Below are 22,044 nucleotides of genomic sequence, written 5' to 3' on the forward strand. Positions count from 1 at the left end.
TAAAGTGTTTTCATGAGCTGAAATAAAAGAGCCCTGAAATTTTCCAAACACACAAAAAGCTTATTTATCTCGGTGCTGAGGAGTATTTCTGTCTGTAATAAAGCCCTTTTGTGGGGGAAAAACTCATTCTCATTAGCTGGGCCTTGGCTCCCCAGTGGGTGGACCTATGGCTGCACCCCTCCCCGGTCATGTGACATCCATAGATTAGGGCCTAATTATTTTTTTTTCAATTGTCTGGTTTCCTTATATGAATTGTTGCATGTTGCGTTTTATATTTTTGTTCAGTATATATTGAAAGCAGGTGCTTCCACACAGGTGATTCACTGTGCTAACACTAGGTACCAGAGTCTCCCTTTAAAGCCGCAGTGTAAGACGTTTACCATCAAACAGTGGGCCCCCAACAAAACATTATTAACAATGGATCAAATGCAGCCTATGACTGATTGAAATACTGTGGTCCTCAATATCTATTATTATAGTGCTCTGCTCAGCATAAAGACATGGCTTTCCATGAGAGCAAGAGTTGGAGCTATACATATATACTGTATAATATAAGCCATTTAGCAGACACTTTTATCCAAAGCGACTTAGTCATGCCTGCATACATTTGTACATATGGGTGGCCCCGATGGGAATCGAACTCAGGACCTGTGGCGTTGCAAGCGCCATGTTCTACCAACTGAGCCACACAGATGACCGAGGAGCTCTACATTTGTTTTTAAAATCACACAAATAATTGTTTAAATTAGTAAATGTTTGAAAACTGCTCTGATTTGGACTAAACCACATAGGAAGTCAGTTTTGTCATGTGGAGGTTTCATTCAGGTCTCTCTATTTAAATAAGCACTCTGTCTTTGGCAGGAGAAAGACCAGACTCAGAGGAAGCAGAGCCAGAGGCGTATAAATCAGCAAGACCACACCACTGCTCCCACTGCGGGAAGAGTTTTACCGAGTTAGGGCACCTGAAAGCGCATGAGAGAATGCACACAGGGGAGAAGCCTTACCAATGCTCCCTGTGCGGAAAGAGTTTCTCCTTGTCAGCAAGCCTGAAAAGACATGAGAGGACACACACAAGAGATACGCTTTTCCAATGCTCTCAGTGTGAAAATAGTTTTTCCTTGTTAGCAAGCTTGAAAAGACATGAGAGGATACACACAGGTGATAAGACTTTCCACTGCTCCCAGTGTGAAAAGAGTTTTACACGGTTAGGGAACCTGAAAAAACATAAAAGAATACACTCAGGAGAGAAGCCTTTCCAATGCTCCCAGTGTGAAAAGGGTTTTACAGAGTTAGGGAACATGAAAAGACATGAGAGGACACACACAGGAGATAAGCCTCATCGCTGCTCCCAGTGTGGAAAAGGTTTTACCCAGTTAGGACACCTGAAAGTGCATGAGAGAATACACACAGGGGAGAAGCCTTACCAATGCTCAGATTGTGGGAAGACCTATTCCTCATCACGGTCACTTAAAAGTCATGTGAGAATCCACACAGGAGAGAAGAAGCCTTACTTCTCCTAGTGTGTAAATTGATATTTCACATCACATTGACCTAATTACTTCTCCTAGTGTGTAAATTGATATTTCACATCACATTGACCTAATTACTTCTCCTAGTGTGTAAATTGATATTTCACATCACATTGACTTAATTACTTCTCCTAGTGTGTAAATTGATATTTCACATCACATTGACCTAATTACTTCTCCTAGTGTGTAAATTGATATTTCACATCACATTGACTTAATTACTTCTCCTAGTGTGTAAATTGATATTTCACATCACATTGACTTAATTACTTCTCCTAGGGTGTAAATTGATATTTCACATCACATTGACTTAATTACTTCTCCTAGTGTGTAAATTGATATTTCACATCATATTGACTTAATTACTTCTCCTAGTGTGTAAATGGATATTTCACATCACATTGACTTAATTACTTCTCCTAGTGTGTAAATTGATATTTCACATCACATTGACTTAATTACTTCTCCTAGTGTGTAAATTGATATTTCACATCACATTGACCTAATTACTTCTCCTAGTGTGTAAATTGATATTTCACATCACATTGACCTAATTACTTCTCCTAGTGTGTAAATTGATATTTCACATCACATTGACTTAAAGTTAATCAGAGAACATACACAGTGCTCCCATTGTCTTATATTGTTGACTGAGAATGTTTTCTTGTTTATACCATATGAAATGTAATTATACAAAGTATACTTAAACATTTATTTGTATGTTTTTATTAGAAAACATGAATTGAATTTGGAGTATGTCAGTTTGAATACAGAGTAGATCAGATTCCATGTGTTTAAATTGTCCTTTTTTAAACTCTGACTGTGTGTGTTTATCTGGGTGTGTCATTCCTCCAGCACTACAGATACTCAAGTGATATTTGGATGTGATGCATTTGCTCCATTGTTTACATTTGCATTGTTGGCCCACTGAGGATTTAAATATTACAGAGTGTGGCTTTAAGGCAGGGGTGTCCAATTCAAGCAGCACACGGGCCATATTGATAAAACAACTAATTTGCCAGACATAGACTATTATGTTTGTTATTACAAACTGGCCCAAACTGGCCCTTGATTTAATAGACAACATGTGGCCCTTTATAATGGCCACCTATGGATGCTGAATATAGCATTTTAACATATTAAAACAGAAGAGATAAATAATATTTTGTCCAGCCTTTGCTGCTATGCTTGCAGATGTGCACAATCTGCTGCGACCTTCATCAAAAAGTATTTAATAACTCCAAATAACAAAAAGAAAAAAACGTAGCTATAGGTTGTCGTAACGTTTAAACTTAAAACATGTTTGACATTTTCTTGCACTGCATGTTTCACCGGTGCGGTTGAATGCAGCATTGCTGTGTGGTGTCAGTCAAAATGTCTTGTAGTCGAGTCTAGATTACTGCTCAAATGTTGCTGTAATAGACCTACATGTTTCTCTTTTGCACGGTGTTTTGTTGAAAGTTTAGTTTTCTGCTTATTCATTGTCAAGCTTTAAAAAAAACGAAGCCAGACTTCAACATTTTAGGAGCCTCAGGAGAAACATGTAGGCCTTCAGGAGGACTGTGTACACTCTCCCTCCGTTGAGCCCTGTAAACGGGACACACGAAAGCAGCGCAACGGACGTTGAATTCACAAAATGCAGGCGCATCGGGAGGTAATTTCATTAAGTAGATTAATCAGCTGTTGACCGATTGGCGTCACCTCGTTAGTCAGTATGTGTTTCACCCGTGCTGACTTGTCCATCTCGTTAATCATAAGGTGTTACACCTGTGCTGGCCCAGCGCTCCAGTGGTCTTGAGCGATGTGGAGGGTTAACGCCTTTTAGTTGTCTCGCCCTATTTGATTTGTAAAAAAAACAATCCTTTATCTGATTTTCCCTGTTTACGTTTTGCTCCACTTTTTGGTTTGCTTCCTGTCTTGAAGTTTGGTTTTTAGTTTGTTTGCCTCTACTTGGGTTCAATCTAACGGGCGCTCATGGTGGATGTATTTTAGATCCCAGTTGTTGTTGCTAGTCAACCTTTAGTGGACGCCCCCATGAGTGTCTTCCAGAACCCCTCCTAAAACCCCACCTGTTTTGGTTGTTGTCAGTGACTCTTTGTTAGTTCCCCCCTTCTGTTTGAGCGACATTATTTGGTTTTCTTGCTGGGAAACGTAACAGTTAAGTAGCTAGCTAGCTACTGTACTCAAAATTTAGCTAGCTTGGGCTGTGAACGTTATTTACAGTACCAGTCAAAAGTTTGGACACACCTACTCATTCAAGGGTTTTTCTTTATTTTAACTATTTTCTACATTGTAGAATAATAGTGAAGATATCAAAACTATGAAATAACACATATGGACTCATGTATTAACCAAAAAAAAGTGTTAAACAAATCAAAATATATTTTATATTTGAGATTCTTCAAAGTAGCCACGCTTTGCCTTGATACATAAAGTGGTCGTTTTTCAGTGTTAATTAGTTTGCTCCCTCTGTCTGACCATCAGCTGGACACACACAGTACCCTGTTACCACGGTATCGGCCCACCCCTTAAAGGGACAGCTGAACATTTTGGGTCTCTCCACATGACACCTACTTGAGGGTACATTGTGCTTCACTGAAAACGGATCACTCCAACAACAACAAAAAAAAACGGTTAATTAAAAGACTCATACTTTAGTTGTGCTCCTAAATTGTGCTCCTAAATATATTTGTGTGCTCCTAACTATAAACTTAGGAGCACACGTAATCCTTTTTAATAAAATGTCAGTGTGGAACACTAATAATAAATCAGCTGTGTCACTCAGCATTTTATCTGGTAGGACAGGCACTTTGATTCTTGATGTTCACTTGAACAACCGTTCATCATTACTATTGTATCGAAATAAATTATTTGAACACACGTTGGTTAAAAGACCCATATCACAAAAAAATGAAATTACATTGAGCAACATACCACATTACTTCATACTTACATTTCTTGTTTAACAAACATTACAAAGCATGCTCATTCGTTTTATTTTTTTATTATTTTTTTTGTGTAATTTACATTTACATTTTAGTCATTTAGCAGACGCTCTTATCCAGAGCGACTTACAGTTAGTGAGTGCATACATTTTTATTTTTTATACTGGAATCGAACCCACAACCCTGGCGTTGCAAATGCCATGCTCTACCAACTGAGCTACATCCCTGCCGGCCATTCCCTCCCCTACCCTGGACGACACTGGGCCAATTGTGCGCCGCCCCATGGGTCTCCCGGTCGCGGCCGGCTACGACAGAGCCTGGATTCGAACCAGGATCTCTAGTGGCACAGTTAGCACTGCAATGCAGTGCCTTAGACCACTGCACCACTCAGGTGCCATTGGCTTCACAGTGATGAGGACGTGTAATCATAGCAAAAAAATATTTTGGCTAGTAAAAAACTCTGAGTGGATTGTAGCTTGTTTCATCTACCTGCCACAGTGGCTGGTGGACCAAAAACTAACCAAAAAAATACTTAGAAGACAATTGTCAAAGTTTTTGTAAAAGCGTTTAAACATTCACTCTATTGACTGTCTGACATTGTCATCCACGCAGGAGAGAGATGTGACTATCTTGGATCCTCTGGGGAGCCTCAACAACATCCTGATGCCGAGGAGGCAGAGAAGGGTCTCTACAGATCAGAACACCTCAAGAAACACCAGCGGACACCAACAGGGAAGAAATCTCACTGCTGCTCTGAATGTGGGAAGACTTATTCAAGATCAGATTCACTAAAATTACACCTGAGAATTCACACAGGAGAGAAGCTTTACAACTGTGATCAATGTGGGAAGAGATGCACCTCTTCATCAGAACTTAAAATACACCAGAGAATCCATACAGGAGAGAAACCTTACAGCTGCTCTCAGTGTGGCGTGAGTTTTTCCAGATCACATTCATTGAAATCACACCTGAGAATTCACACAGGAGAGAAAATCTATGGCTGCGATCAATGTGGGAAGAGTTTTGCCACCTCAGCTAACGTGACTGCACACCAAAGAATACACACAGGAGAGAAGCGTTACCACTGCTCCGACTGTGGAATGAGCTTAACCACCTCAAAGGGACTACTACTGCACCAGAGAACACACACAGGAGAGCAGCCTTATAGCTGTTATCAATGTGGGAAGAATTTTGCTCAGTCAAACAACCTGATATCACACCAGAGAACACACACAGGAGAGCAGCCTTATAGCTGTTATCAATGTGGGAAGAGTTTTGCTCAGTCAAACAACCTGATATCACACCAGAGAACACACACAGGACAGAAGCCCTATAACTGTGATCAGTGTGGGAAGAGTTTTACTCAGTCAACCAACCTTAAATCACACCAGAGAACTCACACAGGAGAGAAGCCTTATAGCTGTGATCAATGTGAGAAGAGATACTCTGACTTAAGAGATCTGATTAAACATCAGAAAATACACACAGGAGATCCACAGAGCGTGGAATGACTTCCAACACCAGACCTGGGTAGCAGAACACAGAGTGTGGAATGATCTCCAACACCAGACCTGGGTAGCAGAACACAGAGCGTGGAATGATCTCCAACACCAGACCTGGGTAGCAGAACACAGAGTGTGGAATGATCTCCAACACCAGACCTGAGTAGTAGAACACAGAGCGTGGAATGATCTCCAACACCAGACCTGGGTAGCAGAACACAGAGTGTGAAACATATCCTGCCATTGGGGGGCGTTGGCTGGAGTTAGTTGAGAAGTGTGTGTTAGTGTGTTAGGGGGAGGGGGATGGTACCAATGGTTTATATATACACTAGATGACTGGCAGGGGGCACTGTTTTGAAGCCACTGCGCCTCCATCTTGGTACTCCACCACCATTGTAAAAAAAATATTTAGAATCAGTCCACTATGTGTGTTACTGGGGTAACAGAATCAGTCCACTATGTGTGTTACTGGGGTAACAGAATCAGTCCACTATGTGTGTTACTGGGGTAACAGAATCAGTCCACTATGTGTGTTACTGGGGTAACAGAATCAGTCCACTATGTGTGTTACCGGGGTAACAGAATCAGTCCACTATGTGTGTTACCGGGGTAACAGAATCAGTCCACTATGTGTGTTACCGGGGTAACAGAATCAGTCCACTATGTGTGTTACCGGGGTAACAGAATCAGTCCACTATGTGTGTTACCGGGGTAACGGGGTAATAGAATGTGTGTACATGTTGCATTAGTCATTAATCCTTTTACAATCATCAACGTAGTGGACTGGTGTGTGATGTATCTGTGCCTGTGTTCTTGTGTAATAGATGTGTAAACTTTAAATGTTTCAAATGAATTTGCATGAATCAAATCATTGTTCCCTATCTGTATGTTTCATATGTTACAACATATTATTATTGAAAATAAAATAAAATAAAAATTTGAATGCACCAAAAAATTGTCAACGACTCCAGTCACCCAAGTAATAGACTGTTCTCTCTGCTACCGCACGGCAAGCGGTACCACAGCACAAAGTCTAGGTCCTAAATGCTCCTTAATAGCTTCTACCCCCATGCCATAAGACTGCTGAACAATTAATAAAATGGCCACCCGGACTGTTTACATTGACACCCCCCCCCTTTGTTTTTACACTGCTGCTACTCGCTGTTTATTATCTATGCATAGTCACTTTACCCCCACCTACATATACAAATTACCTCGACTAACATGTACAAATTACCTGGACTAACCTGTACCCCAGCTCATTGACTCGGTACCCCCTGTATATAGCCTCGGTATTGTTATTTTATTGTGTTACTTTTTATTTAATTTTTTACTTTAGTTTATTATTATTATTTCTTAACTCTATTTCTTGAACTGCATTGTTGGTTAAGGGCTTGTAAGTAAGCATTTCACGGTAAGGTCTACACCTGTTGTATTCGGGCATGTGACAAATCAAATTTGATTTGAAAAATTTGATTTTTTTTAAAGAAAAACAATCATTGAAAGTGATTAACTTTTTGTCTGAAAATAAAACTAACTTTTTTCTCAACTGCGTTTCTCACTCCAGTCAGGAGATGGCGATGTGCGTCTTTCAGGCGATGCTGCCAGTTTGACATATAATCTAGTGGACGAGACTCTTCTAACAACACTGCTTCTAATTCAACCCCACGGTAGCTTGCTAGCCAACATAAAACCGAAACATTGAAGTGCTTTAGACCGTTCCTGTGTATATTAGCCGCTGTGTTTTAAACAAACTGTGTCACATATAACGTTACTGGTTACCCCATTTAATGTAATATTTGCGTTGTTGTTAGCAAGCTGGCTTATTAAGTTAGCACTAGCCTAGTCTCTAATGCTAGCTAGCTACCTAACATCTCCGACCTTCAGCTCACTAAGCTACTCCCCCTGCTAGCAGCAGCGTGTGTGATGAGTCAAAAAGTTAGTGCAGAAAGGGTCAATGCAGATAGTCCGGGTAACTATTTAACTAACTATTTAGCAGTCTTATAGCTTGGGGATGGAAGCTCTTCAGGGTCCTGTTGGTTCCGGACTTGGTACATCAGTATCATTTGCCATGCGGTAGCAGAGAGAACAGTCTGTGACTTGGGTGGATGGAGTCTTCGACCAAAACTATAGTTTGTTAACAAGAAATGTGTGGAGTGGTTGAAAAAAACGAGTTTTAATGACTCCAACCTTCAACTGTACTTAGCTAGAACAAGAGAGTCAGTGCAACATTTTTGGGGGATAAAGAAATAAAAAATAAAGGGTGTCAATGTAAATACGTACGGTCACCGTGGGGACGACGTCGTCGATGCACTTATTAATGAAGCTGTTGACTGATGTGGTAAACTCCTCAATACCATCAGATGAATCCCAGAACATATTTCAGCCTGTTGCTAAACAGTCCTGTAGCTTAGCATCCGCTTCATCGCACCACTTCCATATTGAGTGTGTCACTGGTACTTCCTGTTTGAGTTTTTGCTTGTAAGAATCAGTAGGATTTTGTTATGGTCAGATTTGACAAAGGGATGGCGGGGAAGGGCTTTGTATGCGTTTCTGTGTGTGGAATAAAGGTGGTCTAAAGTTTGTTTTGCTGCTGGTTGCACAGGAGACATGCTGGTAAAAATGGGGTAAAAGGGATTTCAGTTTCATTTGAATTTCCAAAAATGTTCCATACGCACAATAAAGCTTATTTCGCTAATTTTGTGCACAAATTTGTTTACATTCCTGTTAGTGAGCATTTCTTCTTTGCCAAGATAACCCATCCACCTGACAGGTGTGGCATATCAAGAAGCTGATTCAACAGCATGATCATTACACAGGGACAATAAAAGGCCATTCTAAAATGTGCAGTTTTGTCACACAACACAATGCCACAGATGTATCAAGTTGAGGGAGCTTGCAACTGGCATGCTGACGGGTAGGAATGCCCACAAGAGCTGTCGCCAGAGAATTTCATGTTAATTTCTCTACCATAAGCCGCCTCAAACGTCATTTTAGAGAATTTGGCAGTACGTCCAACCGGCCTCACAACCGCAGACCACATTGGCGTCGTGCAGGCGAGCGGTTTGCTGATGTCATCTCTTATGAACAAAGTGTCCCGTGGGGGCGGTGGGGTTATGGTATGAGCAGGCACAAGCTACGGACAACGAACACAAGTGCATTTTATTGATGGAAATTTGAATGCACACAGAGATACCGTGACGAGATCCTGAGGCCCATTGTGAGGTCCATTTATTTTAAAGGTATCTGTGACCAACAGATGCACATCTATATTCCCAGTCGTGTGAAATCCATAGATTAGGGCCTAATTTATTTATTTCAATTGACTGATTTCCTTATGTGAACTGTAACTCAATAAAATCTTTGAAATTGCGTTTATATTTTTTTGTTCAGTATAGATGAAAACTCTCTAGGTAAATTGTGTAGTCTTCAGCTTATCGAGAGGTATCCTAACTCAGGTGAGCAGAACCTCAATACTTCTTTAACATTAGAGATTGCACCAGCTGTTGTTAACAAAGAGACACCCCCACCCCCTTAATCTTACCTGACGCTGCCATACGGTCAGAAAAAAAAACAGCTAGATGTACACGACATGGCCAAAAGTATGTGGACACCCCGGGGTTTTTTTTAGGCTGAGGCTGCGGTTCTGTATTTTCTGGACTAAAGATACAGAGCATTAGTCACACATTCTCTACTTTACTGCACAGTCTCTGCTCTACTCGTTCTGCTGGCCAGTGATCAAGGGAGAATGGTACTGAATCAATGTCTGCAGGATCACACATTGATATCATTCTACATAAGAGAACCTAATATAATAGCATAGTATAATGTTACCGTAAGACAAAAAAAACCTACCTTATTTCTCATGAGATTTTAGGATGATTTTACGAATGGTATTATTTTCCTCCCATACCGTCATAACTCAACAGCTCGTCGCCAGGCAATAGGCTATTAACACCATCTGCTCTAAAATATGCTTACTGTACATCATTCAAAAAAAACAACAACACTGTACTTTGAAATAACACGGTACATAAATCAAGAAGATCTAAATGCATACTGGACGTTTCACTGGTAAGACTTGAAGAATTATCTTTCACGATTGACTGTGAGAATGTGAAGGGAGGGTGACCACAAATGTAGGATACTGTTATTAAATGTAGTTCTATTATTATGAACATTGATTCAGCTTTGATCTTTATTACTATTGTATTATTATTTGTATTATTTGTATTTATTTACTCTTTCTTATTGGTCTGAGTGGGGAGGGGAAAACGGAAAACTAGCTGTTATTGGCAGAGAGGTTTGGAACTCTTTCTTATTGGTCTGAGTGGGGAGGGGAAAACGGAAAACTAGCTGTTATTGGCAGAGAGGTTTGGAACTTTCTTATTGGTCTGAGTGGGGAGGGGAAAACGGAAAACTAGCTATTGGCAGAGAGGTTTGGAACTTTTTCTTATTGGTCTGAGTGGGGAGGGGAAAACGGAAAACTAGCTATTATTGGCAGAGAGGTTTGGAACTTTTTCTTATTGGTCTGAGTGGGGAGGGGAAAACGGAAAACTAGCTATTATTGGCAGAGCGGTTTGGAACTCTTTCTTATTGGTCTATTAACTCATATTTGTTCTTATTGAACTTTTATTAATAAAGGGTGGGTCACCATTGAGACCAGGGTCTCATTTAAAACAGGTTTTAAAACAGAGGCTGCCGCATGCATGTAGATTATATCACCATATTCAAGTCCTGGGAGAAGCGTTGACTCGGGACCGGTACCCCCTGTATCAATGCTTGAACAATCTTTCTTTTACTTTTCCAAAGTGAGGCAGGATTTATTTCTATAAAATAAATAATTAACAATTAAGAATTAATCTTAATTCTCAGCTTTTTAGTCCGTTTTTCAATGTGTGTTTTAAAAGAGAGCTTATGAAACAGGCACCTGTTCTCTGGGCAGCTGAACAACTTTACTCATTTGTTTCTCAATTTAAATGATCATTTTTCTAACTCTGTGACTCACTCTCAATCTGTCTGTGTGTGTGTGTGTGTGTGTGTGTGTGTGTGTGTGTGTGTGTGTGTGCGCCGAATACAACAGGTGTAGACCTTACAGTGAAATACTTACTTACAAGCCCTTAACCAACAATACAGTTTTAAGAAAGAATACCAAAAAACATCACAAAAAAATAACACAGTAAAAATAGGGGGGGGGGGGGGGCAATGCAAATAATCCGGGTAGCCATTTGATTAGATGTTCAGGATTCTTATGGCTTGGGGGTAGAAGCTGTTTAGAAGCCTCTTGGACCTAGACTTGGCGCTCCTGTACCGCTTGCCATGTGGTAGCAGAGAGAACAGTCTATGACTAGGGTAGCTGGAGTCTTTGACAATTTTTAGGGCCTTCTTCTGACACCACCTGGTATAGAGGTCCTGGATGGCAGGAAGCTTGGCCCCAGTGATGTACTGGGCCGTACGCACTACCCTCTGTAGTGCCTTGCGGTTGGAGGCCGAGCAGTTGCCATACCAGGCAGTGATGCAACCAGTCAGGATGCTCTCGATGGTGCAGCTGTAGAACCTTTTGAGGATCTGAGGACCCATGCCAAATTAGGGGGAATAGGTTTTGTCGTGCCCTCTTCACGACTGTCTTGGTGTGCTTGGACCATGTTAGTTTGTTGTTGATGTGGACACCAAGGAACTTGAAGCTCTCAACCTGTTCCACTACAGCCCCCACTACTGTACTGTTGGAGCTAGGAACACAAGCATTTACTGCACTGTTGGAGCTAGGAACACAAGGATTTACTGCCCTGTTGGAGCTAGGAACACAAGCATTTACTGCACTGTTGGAGCTAGGAACACAAGCATTTACTGCACTGTTGGAGCTAGGAACACAAGGATTTACTGCACTGTTGGAGCTAGGAACACAAGCATTTACTGCACTGTTGGTGCTAGTAACACAAGCATTTACTGCACTGTTGGTGCTAGTAACACAAGCATTTACTGCACTGTTGGTGCTAGGAACACAAGCATTTACTGCACTGTTGGTGCTAGGAACACAATAATTTCCTAGACCAGCAATAACATCTGCTAAATATGTGTATGTGGCCAATACAATTTGATTTGTATTGAATTATGTGAGGTGTTATTATGTGTTGTTGCCAGAGCACCTTGGTCAGTTTACCTCGGAAAATGCTGCCTTCGTCATTCTGTCGCCTAATCCTGCCTAATGGGCAGGTCAGCCCTGGAGGAAAGTATTGGAGAAAACATAACATCTGGTTGTTTTTAAGTGACTTTCTATTACATTGTTTGCCCGAATATATTATGTAATGAATATTTAGTCTGTGTTACCCACTCCAGTCAGCAGATGGCGATGTGAGTCTTTCTGGTGATGCTGCTTGCGTGACGTATAATCTAGTGGACGGGACGGGAAGCTTCTTCAACAGCGACAACAGGCTACTGATTCAACCAGGCGGTAATTTGCTAGCCAACATAAAACCGAAACATTTAAGTTCTTTAGACCGATCTTGGGTATATTAATCTCAGTGTTTTAAACATAAAACTAGTTAAATTGAAGTTAATTTGCTAGCTAAATTAAATTAGCAAATGTGTTAAATTGATACTGAGTTTAGGCTAGTCGCTAGCTAGCTAGCTAACATCCCGGCCATGAGCTCACTAAGCTACTCTCCTCCTGCTAAAGAAGAGGAGGTCTGCTGGACGGAGAAAGAAGCTCTGGGGCCGAACATTATCGCAAAAGAAGAGGAAGAGAAGTATATTACAGTGAAAGGAGAGGAATTCGTTTTTAGAATGAAAAGGAATGAAGAGGAGGCTATCACATCGAAAGAAGAGGAGGATGTTACAGTGAAATAACCTTTTGGCGTGAAAGAGGAAGAGGAGAAAGAAGCTTTCAGAATTAAGAAGGAGGAAGAGGAGGCTATCACATTCAAAGAAGAGGATGTTATAGAGGAAGAGGGGGTAGAGGCTGTAACAGTGGAAGAGGAGGAGGTAGAAGCTTTCAGAATGAAAAAGGAGGAAGAGGAGGCTGTCACATTGAAAGAAGAGGATGTTATAGTGAAAGAGGAAGAGGGGGGGTAGAGGCTGTAACAGTGGAAGAGGAGGAGGTAGAAGCTTTCAGAATTAAGGAGGAAGAGGAGGCTGTCACATTCAAAGAGAGGATGTATAGTGAAAGAGGAAGAGGGGGTAGAGGCTGTAACAGGGAAGAGGAGGAGGTAGAAGCTTTCAGAATGAAAAAGGAGGAAGAGGAGGCTGTCACATTGAAAGAAGAGGATGTTATAATGAAAGAAGAGGAAGAACCTTCTAGAGTGAAAGAGGCAGAGGAGGCTATTTCAATAAAAGAAAAGGAGGAAGATGTTTTGGGAGTTAAAGAGGGTGAGGAGGAAGCAATGGAGGAGGAGACTGGAGATCTGATTAACACCAGTAAGTATTGTCTTTAAAACAGGCGTTCAAACTATGCAGTTGTTGAAATGTGTGGTTTTTAAGGGGCGTTCTACTGAATTCTACACTCAAATATGTTGTTCAGCGCTGTATGAATTGTTAAAAGGAAAACTGCGATTGGTGCATGCAGCTTTTAAACATTTAAATGAATAATATCCTAGCCATTGATTCATTGAGAATAACTTATACAGTGCCTTCAGACAATGTTATTATTTTTTACCTTCATCAATATCAAATGGAATTTGTCAATGCTTACCTGGATACAGCGCCTTCAGAAATTATTCACACCCCTCCACTTTTTCCACATTTTGATGTGTTACAGCCTGAATTGAAAATTGAGTCAATTGAGATTTTGTTTCACTGGCGTACACACAATACCCCATATTGTCAATGTGGAATTACACTTTCAGACATTTTTACAAATTAATTAAGAAATGAATAGCTGAAATGTCAGCTGAATTCAATACCCTAGTACTTTGTTTGTGATTCCATAACCCAAAATATGCTGATTTCACAACTGATTGGCACCAAAAATGTTATTAATTCACTTCGTCTCTTGCCACCAAATAATCAATCACTTCTTCGTCTACCTTTGCCTCCAGTCTGGTTTCCACCAGATTCCACAGCCACAAAGTCAGATTCCACAACCACAAAGTCAGATTCCACAGCCACAAAGTCAGATTCCACAGCCACAAAGTCAGATTCCACAGCCACAAAGTCAGATTCCACAGCCACAAAGTCAGATTCCTACATTTTGTTTTCATCCAAATTAGTTTTGGGCAGAAATGCCTTCTGGAACATGGGAACTTTTATGTGCCTTAATAACAAACTTGTATTCCATCTGTAAATAAGAATAAAATGGTTAAATTACGAGCCTAGTTGGTTTAGCCCATGAAAAAAGACAGGAACCTTCCCGCTAGCCGTGATTGGCTGAGATAATGGATGGACTGGACATGCCGAGAGATGAGTTTCGGATTGGTCTGCCATGTAGCATGCTTCTGTCTATAACATGAGCCGCTCAGTATGTGTAGATAGTCCTTAAAATGCATTTATTTTATTTTTAAGATATCATAGAGAACTGCAAAAGTGTTGCTACTGGTCTCAACAACATGGCTGCCCTGAATTTAGCAGGCGCTATCGACAAAGATCAGTGGGAAAAAGTTGTGATGGACTACTTTCTGCAGGACGACTTCTGTCTAGTCTGTGTTTTTATAAATGTGCAATAATCACAAAACACAATTATATAAGGAATTGGCAACTGGTTCTCATTCTGAGAAATAAGGTAGGCCACTTGATTTCAACATCTGTTAAATAGAGACAGGCTAGCGTGCTGTTCAAACAGTGGCAGACAGACAGGAAGGTGTGTTCATAACAATTCAACTGTTCTGCCTTGTTAGTTAGCAAATAGATCCACGTTTGTTTGTCGTCTTTAAGATCTGTGTTCCATACCGTAACTATTCCCATTGGTTTACGGAGGGCTTCTAGGAGGTAAACAATTATATATAATGAATAAAAATATAAACGCAACAATTTCAACGATTTCACTGAGTTACAGTTCATATAAGGAAATCAGTCAGTTGAAATAAATAAATTAGGCCCAAGTCTATAGATTTCACATGACTGGGCAGGGGCGCAGCCATGGGTGGGCTTGGGAGGCCATAGGATCCAGGCCCGCCTGCCCAGCCAGTCCAAATTAGTTTTTTCCCCACAAAAGGGCTTTATTACAGACAGAAATACTCCTCAGTGACCTTTTATTGTCCCCAGCACAAGGTGCACCTGTGTAATGATCAGCTCCTTGATATGCCACACCTGTCAGGTGGATGGATTATCTTGGCAAAGGAGAACCGCTCACTAACAGGGATGTATCCTTAACTGATATTTGCCCTATATCTTTGGATTGACGTATTTGTTTTAGCTAAAGGCTCCAGTGATGGGGCAAACAGGGGACTGGAAGCTGGACAGCCTTGACATTTTAAAGTTGTAAATGATTGATGGTGAATCATGCAAGAGAACACCATCGTCAGACTGAATGGAAACTATGTCAGCAAGACTATCATTATTGCACAATTTTCTAGCTAAGAGGAAGCTACGTCTATTACCATCCAGATAATCCATTTGTCTGACTATGAATTAGAAAATCTGCTCTCAATCTGAGTAATGAATTTAACTCCGATTCGATGATTGATAATTCTCTGCCACAGACAGTCAGGAGTGAAAGAAGCAGCCGAGTGAAATAATGTCTCGCTTGGTTCTGTTTATATGGACCTCTGTAGCTCAGCTGGTAGAGCACGGGCGCTTGGAACGCCAAGCTAGTGGGTTCGATCCCCGGGACCACCCATACACAAAAATGTATGCACGCATGACTGTAAGTCGCTTTGGATAAAAGCGTCTGCTAAATGGCATTATTATTATTATTATTATTATTATTATTATTATTATTATTATTATTATTATTATTATTATATCCGTATAGATTTGTCTATATGAGAACGGACAAGGTGCAACCAGAAAGATGTGATTATGACCAGCCACGTAACCGAGGGTGGGGAAAATAACATTGAGTCACTCCACAATACTAACCTAAATGACAGAGTGAAAATATTCCAAAACATGCATCCACAATACTAACCTAAATGACAGAGTGAAAATATTCCAAAACATGCATCCACAATACTAACCTAAATGACAGAGTGAAAATATTCCAAAACATGCATCCACAATACTAACCTAAATGACAGAGTGAAAATATTCCAAAACATGCATCCACAATACTAACCTAAATGACAGAGTGAAAATATTCCAAAACATGCATCCTGTTGGCAATAAGGCACTAAAGAAAAGAGAGAAATGTAGTTTGTCCTGAATACAAAGTGTTATGTTTGGGGCAAATCCAACACATCACTGAGTACCACTGTTCATATGTTCAAGCATGATGGTGGCTGCATCATGTTATGAGTATGCTTGTCACCTGCAAGGACTAGGGAGTTTTTTTGTTGTTGTTAAAAATAAACCGAATAGAGCTTAGCACAGGCAAAATCCTAGAGGAAAACCTGGTTCAGTCTGCTTTCCAACTGCCTTATTGCCTGCGTCCGTAACGGGTCCGCGGTCAAACGACCACCCCTCATCACTGTCAAACGCTCCCTAAAACACTTTAGCGAGCATGCCTTCCTAATTGACCTGGCCCAGGTATCCTGGATGGATATAGATCTCATTCCGTCAGTAGAGGATGCCTGGTTGTTCCTTAAAAGTAATTTCCTCTCAATCTTAAATAAACATGCCCCATTCAAAAAATACAGAACTAAGAACCGATATAGCCCCTGGTTCTCCTCAGACTTGACTGCCCTTGACCAGCACAAAAACATCCTGTGGCGTACAGCATTAGCATCAAATAGCCCCCGCGATATGCAACTTTTCAGGGAAGTTAGGAACCAATATACACAAGCAGTCAGGAAAGCAAAGGCTAACTTTTTCAAACAGAAATTTGCATCCTGTAGCACTAACTCCAAAAAGTTTTGGGACACTGTAAAGTCCATGGAGAATAAGAGCACTTCCTCCCAGCTGCCCACTGCACTGAGGCTAGGAAACACTATCACCACCGATAAATCTACAATAATCGAGAATTTCAACAAGCATTTTGCTACAGCTGGCCATGCTTTCCATCTGGCTACCACTAACCCGGCCACCAACTCTGCACCCTCTGCTGCAACTTGCCCATGCCCCCCCGCTTCTCCTTCACACAAATTCAGACAGCTGATGTTTTGAAAGCGCTGCAAAATCTGGACCCCTACAAATCAGCTGGGCTAGACAATCTGGACCCTTTCTTTCTAAAACTAGCCGCGAAATTGTCGCAACCCCTATTACTAGTCTGTTCAACCTCTCTTTCATAACGTCTGAGATCCCCAGAGATTGGAAAGCTGCCGCGGTCATCCCCCCTCTTCAAAGGGGGTGACACTCTAGATCCAAACTGCTACAGACCTATATCCATCCTGCCCTGCCTTTCGAAAGTATTTGAAAGCCAAGTTAACAAACAGATCACCGACCATTTCGAATACCACCGTACCTTCTCCGCTATGCAATCCGGTTTCCGAGCTGGTCACGGGTGCACTTCAGCCACGCTCAAGGTCATAAACGATATTATAACCGCGATTGATAGACAGTACTGTGCAGCCGTCTTCATCGACCTGGCCAAGGCTTTCGACTCTGTCAACCACCGCATTCTTATTGGCAGACTAAATAGCCTTGGTTTCTCAAATGACTGCCTCGCCTGGTTCACCAACTACTTCTCAGATAGAGTTCAGTGTGTCAAATCGGAGGGCCTGTTGTCTGGACCTATGGCAGTCTCTATGGGGGTGCCACAGGGTTCAATTCTTGGGCCGACACTTTTCTCCGTGTATATCAATGATGTCGCTCTTGCTGCTGGTGACTCTCAGATCCACCTCTACGCAGACGACACCATTTTGTATACATCTGGCCCTTCATTGGACACTGTGTTAACAAACCTCCAAACGAGCTTCAATGCCATACAACAATCCTTCAGTAGCCTCCAACTGCTCTTAAACACTAGTAAAACTAAATGCATGCTTTTCAATCGAACGCTGCTGGCACCCGCCCACCCGACTAGAATCACCACTCTCGACGGGTCTGACCTAGAGTATGTGGACAACTACAAATACCTAGGTGTCTGGTTAGACTGTAAACTCAACTTCCAGACTCACATAAAGAATCTCCAATCCAAAGTTAAATCTAGAATCGGCTTCCTATTTCGCAACAAAGCCTCCTTCACTCATGCTGCCAAACATGCCCTCGTAAAACTGACTATCCTACCGATCCTTGACTTCGGCGATGTCATTTACAAAATAGCCTCCAACACTCTACTCAGCAAATTGGATGTAGTCTATCACAGTGCCATCCGTTTTGTCTCCAAAGCCCCATACACTACCCACCACTGTGACCTGTACGCTCTTGTTGGCTGGTCCTCACTACATGTTCGTCGTCAAACCCACTGGCTCCAGGCCATCTATAAATCACTGCTAGGCAAATCCCCGCCTTATCTTAGGTCATTGGTCACCATAGCAGCACCCACCCGTAGTCTGCGCTCCAGCAGGTATATCTCACTGGTCATTCCCAAAGCCAACACCTCCTTTGGCCGCCATTCCTTCCAGGTCTCTGCTGCCAATGACTGGAACGAATTGCAAAAATCTCTGAAGCTGGAGACTCTTATCTCCCTCAATAACTTTAAGCATCAGTTGTCAGAGCACCTTACCGATCACTGCACCTGTACACAGCCCATCTGAAATTAGCCCACCCAACTACCTCATCCCTATATTGTTATTTATTTTGCTCTTTTGCACCCCAGTATCTCTATTTGCACATAATCTCTTGCACATCTAGCATTCCAGTGTTAATACTATTGTAATTATTCTGCACTATAGCCTATTTATTGCCTTACCTCCATAACTTGCTACATTTGCACACACTGTATATATATTTTCTGTTGTATTTTTGACTTTATGTTTTTTTACCCCATATGTAACTCTGTGTTGTTTTTATTGCACTGCTTTGCTTTATCTTGGCCAGGTCGCAGTTGTAAATGAGAACCTGTTCTCAACTGGTTTACCTGGTTAAATAAAGGTGAAATAAAAATAAAATAAATAAAACACTAGGAGACAAATTCACCTTTCAGCAGGACAATAACCCAATACACAAGGCCAGATATACAGTGCATTCAGAAAGTATTCAGACCCCTTGACTTTTTCCACATTTTTGTTACATTACTGCCTTATCGTAAAATTGATTCAATCGTATTTTTTAAATTGCTCTTAACTAGGCTACATACCGCCTATTAAACCACATAGGAAGATAGTTTTATCACATGGAGGTTTCATTCAGGTCTTTGTTTAGTATTTAACTAAATACTTTGTTTGTCTTTAGCAGGACGGAGACCAGACTCTCACTCTGACAGCAGGAAGAGTCCTTCAGGGGAACCAGACCCAGAGACATCCAAACCAGCAAGACCGCACCACTGCTCTCAGTGTGGAAAGAGATTTATCCGGTTAGGACACCTGAAACAACATCAGAAAATGCACACAGGAGAGAAGCCTTACCACTGCTCCCAGTGTGGAATGACTTTTGCACGGTTAATGAACCTAGAAAGACATAAGCGAATACACTCTGGAGAGAAGCCTTACCACTGCTCCAAATGTGGCATGACTGTTACACGGTTAGTGAGTCTGAAAACGCATGAGAGAATACACACAGGTGAGAAGCCTTATAACTGTTCCCACTGTGGAAAGAGTTTTAGGTGCTTAGTGAGCCTGAAAACGCATGAGAAAATACACACAGGTGAGAAGCCTTACAAATGTTCTCATTGTGGAGTGAGTTTTAGGTGGTTAGGGACCCTGAAAACGCATGAGCGAATACACATACAAAAAAAGGAAAAGCCCTACCACTGCTTCCAGTGTGGAAAGAGATTTAACTGGTTAAGCCATCTGAATAAGCATGAAAGAATACATACACAGGAGGAGAAGACATACCACTGCTCTCTTTGTGGAAAGACATTTTCCCGGTCAGAGGACCTGAAAACACATGAGAGAATAGAGAGGCTGTGTTCTGACTTGTGTTTTTGACTGAGAATTTGTGTTTTGTTATTGCCACATTAAATCAAATTGTATGTATGAAAGTTTACTCACAAATAGGCCTACCGTACTGTTTGTTTATTATTCTTAAGACATGATCACATCTAAAATCAGAATATATATTTTTTTAATGTGTTGATGATTCATTTTCATTGATTGAATACAAGTATAGAATTGGATATTGGTATTAAAAAATGTGAATGATTAAATAGATTAATAGAATGTGCTATTATTGGGTCTAACCTTGAAACCTCTTGAATTGTATATATGATTTGGATATTGCTAAATTAATTTGATTGGATATACAGTTGAAGTTGGAAGTTTACATACACTTAGGTTGGAGTCATTAAAACTCGTTTTTCAAACGCTCCACAAATGTCTTTTTAACAAACTATAGTTTTGGCAAGTCGGTTAGGACATCTACTTTGTGCATGACACATGTAATTTTTCCAACAATTGTTTACAGACAGATTATTTCACTTATAATTCACTGTATCACAATTCCAGTGGGTCAGAAGTTTACATACACTAAGGTTGACTGTGCCTTTAAACAGCTTGGAAAATTCCAGAAAATTATGTCATGGCTTTAGAAGCTTCTGATAGGCTAATTGACATAATTTGAGTCAATTGGAGGTGTACCTGTGGATGTATTTCAAGGCCTACCTTCAAACTCAGTGCCTCTTTGCTTGACATCATGGGAAAATCAAAAGAAATCAGCCAAGACCTCAGAAAAAAATGTGTAGACCTCCACAAGTCTGGTTCATCCTTGGGAGCAATTTCCAAACGGCTGACGGTACCACGTTCATCTATACAAACAATTGTACGCAATAATAAACACCATGGGACCACGCAGCCGTCATACCGCTCAGGAAGGAGACGCGTTCTGTCCTAGAGATGAACGTACTTTGGTGCAAAAACTGCAAATCAATCCCAGAACAACAGCAAAGGACCTTGTGAATATGCTGGAGGAAACAGGTACAAAAGTATCTATATCCACAGTAAAACTAGTCCTATATCGACATAACCTGAAAGGCCGCTCAGCAAGGAAGAAGCCACTGCTCCAAAACCGCCATAAAAAAGACAGACTACGGTTTGCAACTGCACATGGGGACAAAGGTCGTACTTTTTGGAGAAATGTCCTCTGGTCTGATGAAACAAAAATAGAACTGTTTGGCAATAATGACCATCGTTATGTTTGGAGGAAAATGGGGGAGCCTGCAAGCCGAAGAGCACCATCCCAACCGTGAAGCAAGGGGGTGGCAGCATCATGCTGTGGGGGTGCTTTGCTGCAGGAGGGACTGGTGCACTTCACAAAATAGATGGCATCATGAGGAAGGAAAATTATGTGGAGATATTGAAGCAACATCTCAAGACATCAGTCAGGAAGTTAAAGCTTGGTCGCAAATGGGTCTTCCAAATGGACAATGACCCCAAGCATACTTCCAAAGTTGTGGCAAAATGGCTTAAGGACAACAAAATCAAGGTATTGGAGTGGCCATCACAAAGCCCTGACCTCAATCATATAGAAAATGTGTGGGCAGAACTGAAAAAGTGTGTGCAATCAAGGAGGCCTACAAACCTGACTCAGTTACACCAGCTCTGTCAGGAGGAATGGGCCAAAATTCACCCATCTTATTGTGGGAAGCTTTTGGAAGGCTACCCGAAACGTTTCACCCAGGTTAAACAATTTAAAGGCAATGCTACCAAATACTAATTGTGTGTATGTAAACTTCTGACCCACTGGGAATGTGATGAAAGAAATAAAACACAAGCATTTACTGCACTGTTGGTGCTAGGAACACAAGCATTTACTGCACTGTTGGAGCTAGGAACACAGGCATTTACTGCACTGTTGGTGCTAGGAACACAAGTATTTACTGCACTGTTGGAGCTAGGAACACAAGCATTTACTGCACTGTTGGTGCTAGGAACACAAGCATTTACTGCACTGTTGGAGCTACGAACACAGGCATTTACTGCACTGTTGGTGCTAGGAACACAA

At 41.2% G+C, this 22,044-nt stretch overlaps 1 protein-coding gene across 1 annotated transcript in view; it reads left to right on the forward strand.

Moving 5' to 3' along the window:
* LOC121570129 (zinc finger protein 239-like) overlaps positions 1 to 2,121 on the forward strand; it is a 41,944-nt gene extending 39,823 nt beyond the window's left edge. The window contains exon 3 of the mRNA XM_045217836.1: positions 862 to 2,121. Coding sequence (XP_045073771.1) covers positions 862 to 1,520 — 659 coding nt within the window. The 3' untranslated portion in view covers positions 1,521 to 2,121. The remainder of the gene's footprint in view (positions 1 to 861) is intronic.
* Positions 2,122 to 22,044: the final 19,923 nt, after the last annotated feature.

Source organism: Coregonus clupeaformis, unplaced genomic scaffold (assembly GCF_020615455.1).
Source record: "Coregonus clupeaformis isolate EN_2021a unplaced genomic scaffold, ASM2061545v1 scaf1248, whole genome shotgun sequence".
Lineage (NCBI taxonomy): Eukaryota > Metazoa > Chordata > Actinopteri > Salmoniformes > Salmonidae > Coregonus > Coregonus clupeaformis.